Raw genomic sequence first — 17,090 nt, 5'->3', positions numbered from 1 at the left:
GAGGATGCTAAGAGGATGCAGGGTGACTTGGATAGGTTGGGTGAGTGGGCAAATTCATGGCAGATGCAATTTAATGTGGATAAATGTGAAGTTATCCACTTTGGTGGCAAAAATAGGAAAACAGATTATTATCTGAATGGTGGCCGATTAGGAAAAGGGGAGGTGCAACGTGACCTGGGTGTCATTATACACCAGTCATTGAAAGTGGGCGTGCAGGTACAGCAGGCGGTGAAAAAGGTGAATGGTATGCTGGCACTTATAGCGAGAGGATTTGAGTACAGGAGCAGGGAGGTACTACTGCAGTTGTACAAGGCCTTGGTGAGACCACACCTGGAGTATTGTGTGCAGTTTTAGTCCCCTAATCTGAGGAAAGACATCCTTGCCATAGAGGGAGTACAGAGAATGTTCACCAGATTGATTCCTGGGATGGCAGGACTTTCATATGAAGAAAGACTGGATGAACTGGGCTTGTACTCGTTGGAATTTAGAAGATTGAGGGGGGATCTGATTGAAACGTATAAGATCCTAAAGGGATTGGACAGGCTAGATGCAGGAAGATTGTTCCCGATGTTGGGGAAGTCCAGAACGAGGGGTCACAGTTTGAGGATAGAGGGGAAGCCTTTTAGGACCGAGATTAGGAAAAACTGCTTCACACAGAGAGTGGTGAATCTGTGGAATTCTCTGCCACAGGAAACAGTTGAGGCCAGTTCATTGGCTATATTTAAGAGGGAGTTAGATATGGCCCTTGTGGCTACGGGGGTCAGGGGGTATGGAGGGAAGGCTGGGGCGGTGTTCTGAGTTGGATGATCAGCCATGATCATAATAAATGGCGGTGCAGGCTCGAAGGGCCGAATGGCCTACTCCTGCACCTATTTTCTATGTTTCTATTTATAGTACATTTTATGTCTTGCACTGTACTGCTGCCATAAAACAACATATTTCACAGCATATGTCAGTGATGATAAACCTGATGCTGCCAACTGATTTCGGTATGGACATTGAACCCATGAACACTACCTCACCACTTTTTTATTTCTGTTCTTTGCACTATCTATTTTAACTAGACTATTTAATAGACTTATATAAGCTTAATGTAACCCAGTTTTTTGTTCTCTATATTTATCATGTATTGCATTGTACTGCTGCTAAATTAACAAATTTCATGACATATGCCAGGGTAATATCCCTTATTCTGATTCAGATCCTGATTTGTGATTTAATAAATCCAACACCTGCTGATGCTATCCTACCCCAAAACAAGTACTGCTTGCCATCCGCCCCTCTGATATCACTGGCACCTGACCTCCGTCCTCCACCACCTCTCTGTTAATAACAGGAAGTCGTGGAAGCAACATCTTTGAATGTCTTTAGGGAAGTGATAAACAGGTTCTTGATAAGACAGGAGGTGCAAGGTTACCATTGCTTCTGCCGACTCTCACCCACTAATCTCCTCACACACTGTCTCCCATGTCAAGGCCCTTCCCACTGGGAAAGATTAAACAGGAAAATGCCAGCACAGGAGGACAAGACATTTTTGGGAGAGGCTGGCCAGGCTAGGTCTTTATTATTTGGAACATAGGACATACATTGTCCATGAAGTCCATAAAGTGATGCTAGGCACAGGAGTGTCTGTACATAAGGTGACTCTGACAGGAAATGAAAAGTAGTGGTGGTAGGGGGTGTGGAGGGGTGGGTTAGTAGGTGGAGGTGTTGATCAGCCTCACTGCTTGGGGAAAGTCACTGGTTTTGAGTAGCCTCCTCCTTGATGGGACTGGGAAGAACAGCCCACGAACAGGGTGTGTGGGATCCTTCATGTGCTTCACGTGTTTCTGGTCCTTTTCTGTATGTATGTTCTTGATGGTGGATAGATTAGTGCCAGTGATGCCTTGGTCAGTTTTGACAGTTATGGAGTCTTCCTGTCTGCCGCAGTGTAGTTTCCAGACCGTGCAGTGATGCAGCTTGTTAGAACATAAGATAGGAGCAGAATTAGGCTAGTTAGCCCAGAAGTCTTCTCCGCCATTTCAACATGGCTGATCCAATTTTCCTCTCAGCCCAATTCATGCTCTGACCAAATTCCTCCTCATCTACATTCTAAAAGGATGCCTCTGTATTCTGAGGCTGTGTCCCCTGGTCTTAAACCCTCTCATCATAGGAAGCATCCTTTACACATCCACTCTATCCAGGCTTTTCACCATTCAATAGGTTTCAATGAGGTCACCTCTCATTCTTCTGAACTCTACTGAATACAGGCTTAAGCCATCAAGCACTCTTCATATGACAAGCCATTCAATCCAGGGATCATTTTCTTGAACCTCCTTTGAACCCTCTCTAGTTTCAGCACATCCTTTCTAACATAAGGGGCCCAAAACTGAGGCCTCATCGGAGTTTTATAAAGTCTCAACATTACATCCTTGATGCTCTCTAGATGTTCTCTACTGCGCATCCGTAGGATGATGTGAGGATGGACGTGCATAGTCCAGCACTCTCCAGCCTGCTCTGAAAGTGGAGGCATTGGTGAGCTTTCCTGATTGGATGGGATGTGTTCGGGGCCCATGAGATGTTCTGCGAGATGTGCCCGCCCAAGAGTTTGAAACTGCTCACAGCGGAGCGAGTACTCTGTGGCCTCAAAAATTTGAGAATTTTCATTTCCCCTGACCCCTCTGCTTCATCTTCACTAAGGATGGAAAATCTTTTTTTTCATCTCCACCCTCATTACAAAGTTCTTAAAGCCCTCCACTTCTTTCTACAACAAAGGTCCAAGCAGTTTGCCTCCACCAACATTCTCACCCACCTGACTGAACTTGTTCCTGCCCTGAAGAACTCCCCCTTTGACTCCAGGATCTCAGGCAGGTTTAAGATTCAAAGTCAAAGTCAGAGTCGAGTTAATTGTCATCTGCACAAGTACGTGTGTGCACAAGTGCAATGAAAAACTTACTTGCAGCAGTGTCACAGGTACATTGCAGTAGAAAAGCAGTATTCACATGAAAAAACATATATAAAACATAAATGATATAAACGTTATGTATTTATTTAATTTAGAAATACTGTGTGGTACAGGCCCTCCGAGCTATACCACCCAGCAACCCCTACCCTGATTTAATCCTAGCATAAACACAGGACAATTTACAATGATTAATTAACCAGTATGTCTTCGTACTGTGGGAGAAAACCAGAGCACCACAAGGAAACCTACATGCACAAGGGAGGAACATACAAACTTGCTTAGAGAGATCACTGGAACTGAACTTGAACTCTGATGCCCTGAGCTGTAATAAGTTCACACAAATTGATAAACTACCATGTACCACAATGAGAAAGAACTAAATTAGAACAAGAAAAAGCAAGGACCATTTTAGTGCAAAATGATGAAAGTGGTCGTAGTGTTTCTAAACCCAGACAGAGTGGTGAGTGCGTGGAATGGACTTCTGGCCGTGGTGATCGAGACGGAAACGATAGGGTCTTTTAAGAGATTCCTGGATGGCTACATGGAGCTTAGAAAAATAGAAGGCTATGGGTAAAGCCTAGGTAGTTCTAAGGTAGGGATATGTTTGGCACAGCTTTGTGTGCCAAAGGGCCTGTATTGTGCTGTATGTTTTCTATGTTTCTATGTAATGATTAACAATGTTATTTTTGTCTGCCTGACATGCTCTATGTGTTTCCTACTTTGTTGATTTTCTGCAGGTTTCACCTTTAAATCTGCATTTGTTTGGTGAATATAACATCCTGCCACAAAGGTAACACAACTTGTTTGGCCAGACCAGTTTATGTTTAGTTTTGTTCATGCTTGCTTTCATTCCTGACTGCAACTCAATTGTGTCTCTGTCTGCGGTTTCCATTGAAACAGCAATTTCCACATTTATTTGAATGTAAGCTGTGCTTCAGTTACAAGCCATTTTTGAATGCTTTCTTGTAAGAGTCCACAAACTAAGTGATCTCTCAGGGTATCATTAAGCCCATCACTGAACTGACAAAGCTCATGTAGTCTCTTTAATTCAGCCACGTGTGCTGAAATGGACTCCACTTCTTTTTGATTCCATGTATGAAAGCATTCTGCAATCAACAATGGCTTTGATTTTAAGTGTTCTTGCATTACTTTCATAATATTAGCAAAGCACATTGCTGCATGTTTGGTTGGAGTAATGAAACTTCGAAGCAAACTGTATGCCATTAAACCCAACGAACACATGTAAATCGGTATTGGCTTTTCATTGGCCATTTCATTTGCTTCAAAATACTGTTCTAATAGCTCAGTATACATGAGCCAATTACCCATTGTGCAATCAAACTCATCAATGTTTCCAAAGTAGCCAGCCATTTCAGATTTTTTAAATGAATATTATCACCCTGTACTCACTCTTTATGAACCTCAAATTTTTGTTTTCTAAGTTTTCTTTAAAAAATTACTCGATCATATCTTGCCTTCTGAAGAACGCTGCTTTTTTTAAAAAAGGAACTCAACTATCTCCATGTGCTGACCTTTTTACTGAGGGGCGTTCCTCACGGCCTTATTTTTAATTCAAAATTCTCACTTCACTTCAACAAGTAGGGAGCTGTCTTGGGTTTTGTTTTAAAAATACCTTGTCACCAATGCTATGTTTTGTAACTGCAAAACATTAAACTAACTCAACAAAAGACACGAGAGTCCAGGAGTGCAGGTGTAACTTCATGTTTTACTTTAAGTAAGGCGCATGGTCTTTCCACAGCCATGATTGTTCTTGGCAAATTTTTCTACAGAAGTGGTTTGCCATTGTCACCTTCTGGGCAGTGTCTTTACAAGACGGGTGACCCCAGCCATTATCAATACTCTTCAGAGAATGTCTGCCTGGCGTCAGTGGTCACATATCCAGGACTTGTGATATGCACCAGTTGCTCATACGACCATCCACCACCTGCTCCCATGGCTTCACATGACCCTGATTGGGGGGCTAAGCAGATGCTACACTTAGCCCAAGGGTGACCTGCAGGCTAGCGGAGGGATGGAATACCTTACACCTCCTATGGTAGAGACGTATCGCCACCTGGCCACTCGACCTGCTGCACTAGCTTTTTGTGTGTGACATTATGATGCAGTCATTGTCCCCCATGGAAAGGAAGAGGGGGAAAACAAGGAGAGAGGAACCTGTAAGGCAGCAATACCGCAATTGTATTCTTTAGAAGAGGAACGGTTAGAGGGAGATTTAATTGAGGCAATAAGCCGAAAAAGGGTTTTTGTAGAGTAAGTCAGGAGATGCTGCGTCCATTAGCAAATACTAGGCAGAAAACTTGAAAGAGATAGACAGAATAGATTCTGCAGATGCTGGAAATATCACACATATAAATGCTGGAGTAACTCAGCAGGTCAGGCGACATCTATGGAGGGCTGTAAACAGTTGCATATATAAGAGTTTCTTAAATGTCCCTGATATATCTGCCTTTACCAATATCCCAGGCAGCAAATTCCACATACCCACCGCTCTGCATACCCAACCTACCTCTGACATCTCCCACCCCATTCTTTCATCCAATTACCTTAAAATTATGCCCCCTTCTATTAGCCATTTCCACTCTGGCTATCCATTATGTCTATGCCTCTTATCATTGAATACACCTCTGTCAGGTCACCTCTCATCCTTCTGGACTCCAAAGCGGAAAGCACAATTCAAGCCGTGCAGTTCTCAGGCCATGTAAAAACTTTCTGCTCTGAGCAATGGTCACTCCATGCAGCCGTAAAAAAAACAGAGAGAATACTGCTCAAATCACATTTCTTTAACAAGTAGGTGGACAGATTTAGTTAATGTAATGTGCCTAGTTACTGCCTGGAGTAGGCAGAATCAATTCATAATTGGTTCAAAGTTCAAAGTTCAAAGTAAAATTTATTATTAGAGTACATACAGTATGAAATGACAAGATAGATTCCTTGAAGTGAGACCATAGGTTGTGGGAACACCAGAAACTGAGTGAGTGTAGTTATCCCTTCTTGATCAAGAGCCTGATGGTTGAGGGATAGTAGCAGGTTTTGAACCTGGTGGTGGGAATCCTGAGGCTCTTATACCTTCTGCCTGATGGCAGCAGCAAGAAAAGAAAAGAGCAACACACATAAGAGTTGCTGGTGAACGCAGCAGGCCAGGCAGCATCTCTAGTCTAAGGGTCCTGACGAAGGGTCTCGGCCTGAAACGTCGACTGTCCCTCTTCCTAGAGATGCTGCCTGGCCTGCTGCGTTCGCCAGCAACTTTGATGTGTGTTGCTTGAATTTCCAGCATCTGCAGAATTCCTGTTGTTAGCAAGAAAAGAGCATGGCCTGGGTGGTGAGGATCTTTAATGATGAATACTGCTTTTCTACGGCAACGTTTCACTCAGGTGTGCTCTATGGCTGGGAGGGATTTACCAGAGATGTACTAGGTCGAATCTATTACATTTTGTAGGATTTTCCACTCAAACGCATTGATGTTCCCATACCAGGCCGTAATGCAGCTGGTCAGCACACTTTCCACCACACATCTATAAAAGGTTTTCAATGACATGCTGAACCTCCGCAGACTCCTGAAAAAGTAGAAATGCTGTTATGCTTTCTTTGCAATTATATTTATATGATTGGTCCAGGACGGGTCCTCTGAGATAGTGAGTGAAAGGAATTTGAATTTACTGACCCTTTCCAGTTTGATCCTCCAATGAGTTCTGACTCATGGACCTCTGGTTTCCTTCTCCTGAAGTCTACAATCAGTGCCTTGGTCTTGTTGGCATTGAGAGGGAGGTTCACACATAAATGCTGGAAGAACTCAGCAGGCCAGGCAGCATCTATGGAAAAAAGTAGTCGGCGTTTTGGGCCGAAACCCTTCAGCAGAACTGGAGAAAAAAAAAGCTGAGGAGTAGATTTGAAAGGTATATATATAGGCTATATATGTAAGTTTTATGATTTTTATGATTATGATTATGAGGACACGCAATCCCCTTTTATTGTCATTTAGTAATGCATGCATTAAGAAATGATAAAAATGTTTTTCCAGAATGATATCACGAAAACACATGACAAACTGACTTAAAAACTAACAAAAACCACATAATTATAACATACAGTTACAACAGTGCAAAACAATACTGTAATTTGATAAGAACAGACCATGGGCACAGTAAAAGTCACAGAGTCTCTCGGAAGTCCCATCATCTCCCGCAGACGGTGAACCTCCAGCGCTGCCAACTTGCTGATGCAGCATCCCAGAAGCATCCGACCACAGTCCGACTCCGAGTCTGTCCGAAAAACTCCGAGCCTCCGACCACCTATTCAACATTGAGCACCGAGCACCATCTCTGCTGAGCGTTTCGGCCCTGACCCTGGCCCTGGCAACAGGCGATACGCAAAGCCGAAGATTTGGGGTTTTCTGAGTCTATATGCTTCTTTGTTCACTAGCTCGCTATTTTGATTTATGTTGCTTGCTATTTTTGAAGTTTGCTTGCTAGTTTGAATGTTTTGCACCTTGGCCCCAGAGGACACTGTCTTGTTTAGCTATATCTACTGTATGTATGGTTTGATTGATAGTTAAACTTAATTTGATTTGATTTTGACATAGTGAGATGCTTTTGAGCTTTTCCTAAAGTAAGAGTAAGGGAGAAACACAAAACGAAAAGCAAGAATAGAATGCAGAATGAAGTGTTCAAAGTTCAAAGTAAATTTATTATCAAAGCACATGTGTTACCATATATTACCCTGAGATTCCTTTTCTTGTAGAAAATAAAGATACAAAGAAGTACAATAAAATCAATGAAAAACTGTACACAATAAAACTAGACAAACAACTAATGCGCAAAAGGCAACAAACTGCAAATACACAAAACAAAATAGTAGTAATAATACCTGGGTGCCCAAACTGCTGAGTCAGAGTTGGCGACCTCTTCCCAGAAACAGAGGGGTTCCTCAGGATCAGGTAGTTAACACAAAAAATATCAAAAATACTTAATTAAAGATCTACAAATTCAAGATGATAAATGCAGAAATCCCCAGGGAAACCAGAAACAATCCAACACATTACAGGTCCTGCAGCAGTTTAACTCAATCTGATTACTTACACAGGCAAAATCAAACATCATTCAACAAAATCTTGCTTTAACGTACAAATTTATAAAAGGCACTATATAGTGGTATATACTACTATATCTTTCTATAAATACAAATATCAGCATGATCCAGTTTTAGAGTCACAGTCCAACAAATTGTATTACGACCAATCCATTATTACAGAGAGGACAATCCATTAGAACCATCCAGATATAATATTACAGGATAAACAAGCAAGAACAACTAATAGATATAGCCATTCCAAACACACATAACATACAGAAGCCAGTAAGTGAAAAACTTATTGCTGAAATATTCTGAATTAAAAGAGGAAATTGAAAGACTTTGGAACATGAACAGAACATTGTCTCGATAGTAATATCTACAAGTGGTATCATCCCAAATTCACTACACAACAGTATAAAATAATTAAGCCTACACAACAATGTTTATGTAAATCTCCAGAAAGCCACAACACTAAATAGCACTAGAACAGTTCAAAGTTCCCAGCAATTGAGAAATGAGTGTGCTTGGCTATGCCCGTACCTCAGGTTTTACCAGCTTCAGCTGAGAAAAAATAAAAATAATAAAAAAGTAAGCACTAAATATTGAGTTATAGTGAAATACAGTTATACTGTAATAGAGAAAGCACAGTGCAGCTAAGGAACATGGGAAGGTAGATTGTGAGGTCAAGAGTCCATCTTACCATACAAGAGATCCAATGTATAGTCTTACAAGAGTGGGATAGAAGTTGTCAGTCTGGGAGTGGGAAGGAGAAATAAATGATTGGCAAGCTAGAGATGCATAAGACCATACAACATAGGAACAGAATTAGACTATTCACCTGTCAAGCCTGCTCTGCAAGTCCATCATGGCTGATTTATTATCCCTCTCAACTCCATTCTCCTGCCTTCTCTCCATAACTTTTGACACCCTTACTAATGAAAAACCTATCAAACTCTGCTTTAAATATACCCAATGACTTGGTCACAGCTGTCTGTGGCAATGAATTCCACAGATTCACCACCCACTGGCTAAAGAAATTCCTCCTCATCTCTTGTTTCAAGGGGACATACTTGTTTTCTGAGGCTATGCCCTCTGGTCCTAGACTCCCCCACTGTAGATGGCCATGGTGACCAAGAGTTGTGAGTTCAAGAGTTCATCTTCTAAAAATTGGGCATAATTTATGGTCTTCTTATGAGTATTGTTTACATGATACTCTGCACCTGTGATTCTGCTGCAGGTAAGTTTATCATTCCAATTGTGCATACATATACTTATGCAGATGACAATGAACTTAACTTTGATCCTTATTCCGCAAGAGGTCTTACAACTTGGCACAGTAGTATAGTGGTTATCATAATGGTGTACCAACACCAACGACACAGGTTCAATTCCCACCACTATCTATAAAGAGTTTTAAGCTTTCCCCGTGACCGTGTGGGTTTCCTCTGGGTGCTCAAGTTTCCTCCCTCGTTCCAAAGATGTACTGGAAGGGCTTGGTACCCTGCTGTATCTCTAAATCTGAAACCTGAAATTGAATAACAGTGGGCTTGAAGCTGACCTTGTGCCTGGTAGTATGTGTTCTCAAACTTTGGTATCTTCTGCCTGATGGAAGTGGGTGAAGAGAGGTTGTCCAGGAGGGGAGGGGTCCTTGATTAGCATCAGTTGTAGCATTCAAAAAAGACAGGGTAAGCACTTCAGGAAAGTAATGTCTGACACTATAGGGGGAGGGCAAGGGAAAGGAACCAGCTGAATGGCTGTTGAGTTGGATAGACTGAGTGGCCTCCTGTAGCGATTCCACGATTCTGTGCAATTGTTGTTTAGCTCCCTTAACATGTGCACTTCCAAGAATCTGCGCTCTCTGAAATAAGTATAGGGTACCTCGCCTTCGATGGAGCTTCACAGCTGTTACTGCAAAGCTGCGAGGGACCCATTACTCATGGACGCTGCAGGCATGGGCAAGGCAAGGAGCTGCTTCTCACGCATGAGAAGAATGAACAGGGTTTCAGTCAATGGCTTCCCTTTCTCCAATTCTCTCCTCCCAAACTAATTTACTGTTCAATGACTTTTAACACCATAGAACAAAGAACACTGCAAGCCCTTCAGCCCTTCACTGCTGACCTTATTACTGATTCTAAGGTCAGTCTAACCCTCCCTTCCATTTTTGAGCTATCTACGTGCCTGTCTAAGAGTTTCTTAGATATCCCCAGCATATCTGTCTCTATCCCTGGCTGGGCATTCCACGCACCCACGACTCTCCATGTAAAAACCTACCCCTGACATACTCTCTAAACCTTCCTCCAATCACCTTAAAATTATACCCTCTCATATTAGCTTCTTCACCTTGGGAAAAAGTCTCTGGCTGTCCACTTGAACTGTGTCTCTCATCAGCTTGTACACCTCTATCAAGTCACTCCTCCCCCATCCTCCTTCATTCCAAAAAGTTAACAATTCCCAATTTCTTATTTGTTAACTTAGCAGCAGCATTTCAATGCAATACATCATATAGAAGAAGAAGAAAAATAATAATAATAATAATAAATAAATAAGTAAATCAGTGACAGTACACACATGTTGAATAGATTAAAAACCGCGCAAAAAGCAGAAATAATATATATTTAAAAAGTGAGGTGGTGTTCATGGGTTCAATGTCCATTTAGGAATCTGATGGCAGAAAGGAAGAAGCTGTTCCTGAATCGCCGAGTATGTGCCTTCAGGCTTCTGTACTTCTTCCCTGATGGTAACAGTGAGGAAAGGGCATGACCTGGGTGCTGGAGGTCCTTAATACTGGACGCTGCCTTTCTGAGACACCGCTCCTTGAAGATGTCCTGGGTACTTTGTGGGCTAGTACCCAAGATGGAGCCGACTAAATTTACAACCCTCTGCAGCTTCTTTCGGTCCTGTGCAGTAGCCCCTCCATACCAGACAGTGATGCAGCCTGTCAGAATGTTCTCCACGGTACATCTATAGAAGATTTTGAGTGTATTTGTTGACATATCAAATCTCTTCAAATTCATAATCAAGTATAGGCACTGTCTTGCCTTCTTTATGACTACATCGATATGTTGGGACCAGGTTAGATCCTCAGAGACCTTGACACCCAGGAACTTGAAAATGCTCACTCTGTCCACTTCTGATCCCTCTGTGAGGATTGGTATGTGTTCCTTCGTCTTACCCTCCCTGAAGTCCACAATCAGCTCTTTAGTCTTACTGATGTTGAGTGCCAGGTTGTTGCTGCGACACCACTCCACTAGTTGGTATATCTCACTCCTGTGAGCCCTCTCATCTCCATCTGAGATTCTACCAACAATGGTTGTATCATCAGAAAATTTATACATGGTATTTGAGCTATGCCTAGCCACACAATCATGTGTAGACAGAGAGTAGAGCAGTGGGCTAAGCACACATTGTTGAGGTGCACCAGTGTTGATCGTCAGCGAGGAGGAGATAGTATCACCAATCCACACAGATTGTGGTCTTCCGGTTAGGAAGTTGAGGATCCAATTGCAGAGGGAGGTACAGAGGCCCAGGTTCTGTAACTTCTCAATCAGGATTGTGGGAATGATGGTATTAAGTGCTGAGCTTTAGTCGAGGAACAGCATCCTGACATAGGTGCTTGTGTTGTCCAGGTGGTCTAAGGCCATGTGGAGAACCATTGAGATTGCATCTGCTGTTCAACTATTGGGGCGATAGGCAAATTACAATGGGTCCAGGTCCTTGCTGAAGCAGGAGTTCAGTCTAGTCATGACCAACCTCTCAAAGCATTTCATCACTGTTGATGTGAGTGCTATCAGGCAGCTCACATTATTCTTCTTAGGCACTAGTATAATTGTGACCTTTTTGAAGCAAGCAGGATCTCCCAGTGGCCACACATTTTAATTCCACATCCCATTCCCATTCTGACATGTCTGTCCACGGCCTCCTCTACTGTAAAGATGAAGCCACACTCAGGTTGGAGGAACAACACCTTATATTTCGTCTGGGTAGCCTCCAACCTGATGGCATGAACATTGACTTCTCTAACTTCTGCTAATGCCCCACCTCCCCTTCGTACCCCATCCGTTATTTATTTTTATACACACATTCTTTCTCTCACTCTCCTTTTTCTCCCTCTGTCCCTCTAAATATATCCCTTGCCCATCCTCTGGGTTCCCCCACCCCTCCGTCTTTCTCCCCGGACCTCCTGTCCCATGATCCTCTCATATCCCTTTTGCCAATCACCTGTCCAGCTATTGGCTCCATCCCTCCCCCTCCTGTCTTCTCCAATCATTTTGGATCTCCCCCTCCCCCTCCCACTTTCAAATCCCTTACTCACTCTTCCTTCAGTTAGTCCTGACGAAGGGTCTCGGCCTGAAACATCGACTGTACCTCTTCCTAGAGATGCTGCCTGGCCTGTTGTGTTCACCAGCAACTTTGATGTGTGGTGCTTCATTATCTCTCTCTTGACTGGGCGAGCTCTGACCTGAGTCATCACTGAGACAATACAAGCACCATTTGCAATAAATATGATGAGTTCACCGCTGAGATGCGCTGGGTTTACGAGCATCCAAGAAGTGGAAAAGGGGCAGCGGATCAGATACTTCATCCATGTCAGGGCTTATGCTTGGCACTGGATTTCACCGTGGAATTCAGGACCTCCACGGCAGAGTACTGCAGCAATGCAGAAGCACTGCTGGCCCATTACCATCATGGCTTCTTGGAGCACCTGAAAGACAAGCTGTCTACCTGAGAAGTAGCCACTGACCTCAAAAACCAAGATTCTTATGGAACAAACCTCCAGGTCGCCAGTTAGATCCCTAGTTCTATTCCCAGAACTATATCAGGCTGCAGGACCCCAATTATCAATGCCTCTAGAACCCATGCAGGTAGAGAAATCTCCCTTAAACTCCTAATAATGTGAACATCGGTAGAGAAACAACTTCTGCACCTACTGTAGAGCCATCAATTACCCACACTTCAAGTGCCTGCTGCAAACAGGAAGATGACACCACTAGATAGAGATGAGGGGGCTTCCATCTGGCAAGCTGTCTCTGGCCCCTCGTTCCAGCACCATAGCCCAACTAACTCTCTCTGCCCTGCTCCATGCCCCGGTGGCTCTACGTGCACAGGAGACTCTGGTGGGTTCCAGCACAGCAGACAACTTTCTGGACCAGATTCTGTGTGTGTAGCTTGGACTTCCCACTGAGCCTTTCTCTCACCCCTTCTGCATCACGGCTACTTATGGATGTCCACTGGGGTCTGGAATGATAAAAATGTGCACATGGCCTGTGCATATGAGCATTGGAGAGCACTGGAAGTCCATCCAAATCCTGCATATTGACTCATCCACATTTTGGGTTACCCCTGACTCTCCGCTCATGACCTTCACTTTGCCTGGTCATCTGGTTCACTGCTGAGCTGGGGACCATCTGCTTGCAAATTAGGAGGGAGGAGGAGAAGATGATGGCGCGACGCAGCGCACGCGGCCGCTCCGAAATGATATTGGCATTTGTAAGAAGGTACTGTGCACAATCCTGATTTGATGGAGACAGACGTGAGAAGCACAGAGGAACATCTGGAGAAACTTCTGAAATGCCCGCTTCGCTGCCGCTGCTACTGTGCGATCGAGAATCTCCAGAGGGGAAGGCCCCAAATCCTTGGCTTTGCCTATTGCCTGTTGCTGGGGCCAGGGTCGAAGCACTCGGTAGAGATGGTGCTCGGTGCTTGGTATCGAAGGGCTGGTCGGAGGTTCGAAGTTTTCAGACGGACTCAAGAGTCGGCTGTGGTCAGGTGCTTCCAGGATGCTGCATTGGCAAGTTTGCGGCGCTGGAAGCTCATGGTAGGGAGAGTTTTTCTTCCTTCTACCGTCTGCGTGAGATGATGGGACTTTTGAGAGACTTTGAGACTTTTTTTTACCGTGCCCAAGGTCTGTTCTTTATCAAATTACAGTATTGCTTTGCACTGTTGTAACTATATGTTATAATTATGTGGTTTTTGTCAGTTTTTTTAGTCTTGGTTTGTCTTGTGTTTCTGTGATATCATTCTGGAGGAACATTGTATCATTTCTTAATGCATGCATTACTAAATGACAACAAAAAGAGGACTGCGTGTCCTCATAATCTAATCTAATCTAATAATCTATCCTACTTTTTAAAAAATTAAGTGCCATTGTGAACAACAGCTAGATCAGAAATGCCGATCAGGTCAACTAGTTCCCAAGAGAACTCTGATAGGCTAATCAGATGGTTCACTGCTGCTCAGTGATAGAACACAAAACAGGCACAAGGGTCGCTAGCCCCTGTACCCCAGAAACACACCTGAGCGGTGCGGCGGAGGTATGTGCTGTGCATGACCTGATCTAAAAGCATCATGTTGACTCATAACAGATCATGTTCACGGTGGAACAGCTTAGTCAAGGATGGGGTGATCAGCACAGATGGACAAATTATACCTCCACTACCCACTTGTCATCAAATGGGCTTTAGAGGAATGGGGATATTGGCTGATTGGAAACACTGAGATCTTCCTGATCTGTACTGACCATCTGAATGTCATATCCATACAACAGGTCCACCAACTCAACCTATGCCAGGTTTGTTGGGCCCTCTTCTTTGAATTCAACTTCACCTTCTCCGACCGACCCAGGTCCAAGAACACTAAGGCAAATGCCCTGTCGCAACAGCTGAAACGGAGCTCGACCCTCAGCCCGTCATTCCATCCCCTCAGATCCTTGCCCCAATCATATGGGATCTTGAGAAGCAGATCCGCCAGGCGCCACTGCACTAGCCTGCTCCGGCCAACACAAATGACAGCCGTACGTAAGTGCTGGTGGCTGTGCACTCCTCACCCCTCCCCGGCCATCCAGGCACACATTGGACTCTGGACTTTCCACGGTGCCAATCCTGGTGGCCTACCATGATCACAGATGAACTGTACATCAGTTGATCGTTGCCTGCCCTCAATATGCCCAGTTCAATTCCTCTAACTGGCAGCCTCTAGGCTCCCAATGCCCTTCTAAGCTTCTACCCGTACCTGATGCCCATGGTCATGCATCACCATGGATCTCATTACAGGTTTGCCACCTTCCGATGGGGCCACGGTGATCACAACACTGGTGGACCAGTTCTCCAAGGCTGCCCACTTCATTGCCCTCCCCAAATTTCCTTCAGCCACTCAGACGATGGTCCTGGTTTTCCAAAGTGCGGTTTGTCTCTATTTTTTTTCCCTCAGGACATTGTGTCAGACTGGGGTCTACACTTCGTCTCCTGCTTCTGGTGAGCCCTCTGCTCCTTCCTCCGCGTCTCAGTGAGTTTGTCCTCTGGCTATCATCCGTGGGCCAATGGTCAACCAGAAAGAGCCAATCAGCAGGTGGAGAAGTTTCTGGGATGCCTTGTCACCTCTAACCCTTCCACATAAAGAAGTAACACACATCAAAGTTGCTGGTGAACGCAGCAGGCCAGGCAGCATCTCTAGGAAGAGGTGCAGTTGACGTTTCAGGCCGAGACCCTTCGCTAGAGATGCTGCCTGACCTGCTGCGTTCACCAGCAACTTTGATGTGTGTTGCTTGAATTTCCAGCATCTGCAGAATTCCTGTTGTTTGCACATAAAGAAGTATCTGCTTTTGGCTGAACTGTCCCACAATTTGCAAAACTCCTCTGCCACAGGTATGTCATAGTTTGAAGTGCTTCATATCTAGCAATCTCTATTGTTTCCCCACAGAAGAGCCAACGGTGAAGGTCTGGGCTGCCAGGGCTTTGTGTTCACTGATGCCAGAATGCTTGGAATAGGGTGTGGAGGGCTATCCTAACCACCATTGGTGCCCCGCCAGACTTCTCCAGCCTGGGGATTGTCTCTCTCAGCACTCGATCTGCCCCTGTGCATCGACTCCTGCAAGTTCTCACTCCAGTTCACCGGTCCCTTTAAGATTACTCATCATATTAACCCAGTCTCTTACCTTCTCCAGCTGGCACCACCCCTCAGGATTACACCTACCTCCCACGTGGCCAGCACCAAGCCCATTGTCCATGTACCATTCAACCCAGCTGAGCCTGCTCCTCCAGAACCAAGAATGCTGGAAGGTGGTGCAGTGCACATAGTTCGGCGGTTGATGGATTCACATCATTGTGGATCGGTTGTGCAGTACCTGCTTATCTGGGAAGGGTATGGTCCAGAGGAGAAGTCTTGACTGCTGTCCAGTTTCATCTTGATTCCACCGCTCATCTAAGAGTTTCACAGGACCCATCTGGATAGGCCTGGGCCATCGGGTGCCTGCCGTAGGTGGGGTAGGGTCCTGTCAGGCCTGCACCTGCAAATCTCCACCCAGACAACAGGAACCACCTGCCACTCATTTCCAACTCATAACCTGCAGCCTATTTAAACCCAGCTCTCATCATCCTTGTCCTCTCATTGCACCAGCCAGCTTCATTCAGACGCTGTTGGCCTTGTCATGTTAAGTATCCATTCTCTCTTGTCTTGTGACCCTCATGGCTCGTTATTTTGCTGTTTATTAGTAAAATATCATTTACAACTAAGTTGTCTCCACTGCTCTGCTTTTGAGTCAAACTTCCTCTACATTTCCTGACAAAGTCTTTGGTGACATATCAAACCTTCTCAAACACCTAATGAAATACAATCGCTGACGCGCTTTCCTCAAGTTTGTATCAAAATGTTGAGGCCAGGATAGATCCACTGAGATGTTGACACCCTAGAACTTGAAGCTGCTCACTCTTTCCATTGAGGACTGGTGTGTGTATTCCATTCTTCCCTCTCCTAAAGTCCACAATTTACCTCTTGGTCTTATTAACATTGAATGAAAGGTTGCTGTTACAATACCACTCAACCACCCGACCTATCTCACTCCTGTACATCTCCTCATCACGGTCTGAGATTCTGCCAACAACAGTAATGTCATTGGTGTATTTATAGATGGCATTTGATTCCATTTATAATGGGGGGGAGGTGTAGTGGGGATAAGCTCCTACTCCCTATTAAATGTTCCTTATGGTGTGCATCTCAGATAGCCTCTGACAACTAAGACCAGCTTCAAGCCTACTAAGCCCAACAGAGCAATTACTACTGA

General features: G+C 44.4%; 1 protein-coding gene across 1 annotated transcript in view; it reads right to left on the bottom strand.

Moving 5' to 3' along the window:
• fgf24 (fibroblast growth factor 24) overlaps positions 1-15,054 on the bottom strand; it is a 156,261-nt gene extending 141,207 nt beyond the window's left edge. The window contains exons 1-2 of the mRNA XM_072257015.1: positions 15,044-15,054; positions 14,639-14,798 (exon numbers count right to left, since the gene is read on the bottom strand). Of these exons, the coding sequence (XP_072113116.1) occupies positions 14,639-14,798; positions 15,044-15,054 (171 nt within the window). The remainder of the gene's footprint in view (positions 1-14,638; positions 14,799-15,043) is intronic.
• Between the last annotated feature and the right edge of the window lie 2,036 nt (positions 15,055-17,090).

This window comes from Mobula birostris, chromosome 4 (genome assembly GCF_030028105.1).
Source record: "Mobula birostris isolate sMobBir1 chromosome 4, sMobBir1.hap1, whole genome shotgun sequence".
NCBI lineage: Eukaryota > Metazoa > Chordata > Chondrichthyes > Myliobatiformes > Myliobatidae > Mobula > Mobula birostris.
Note: the sequence above shows the minus strand (reverse complement) of the source record. Positions and strands in the feature narration are given on the sequence as shown.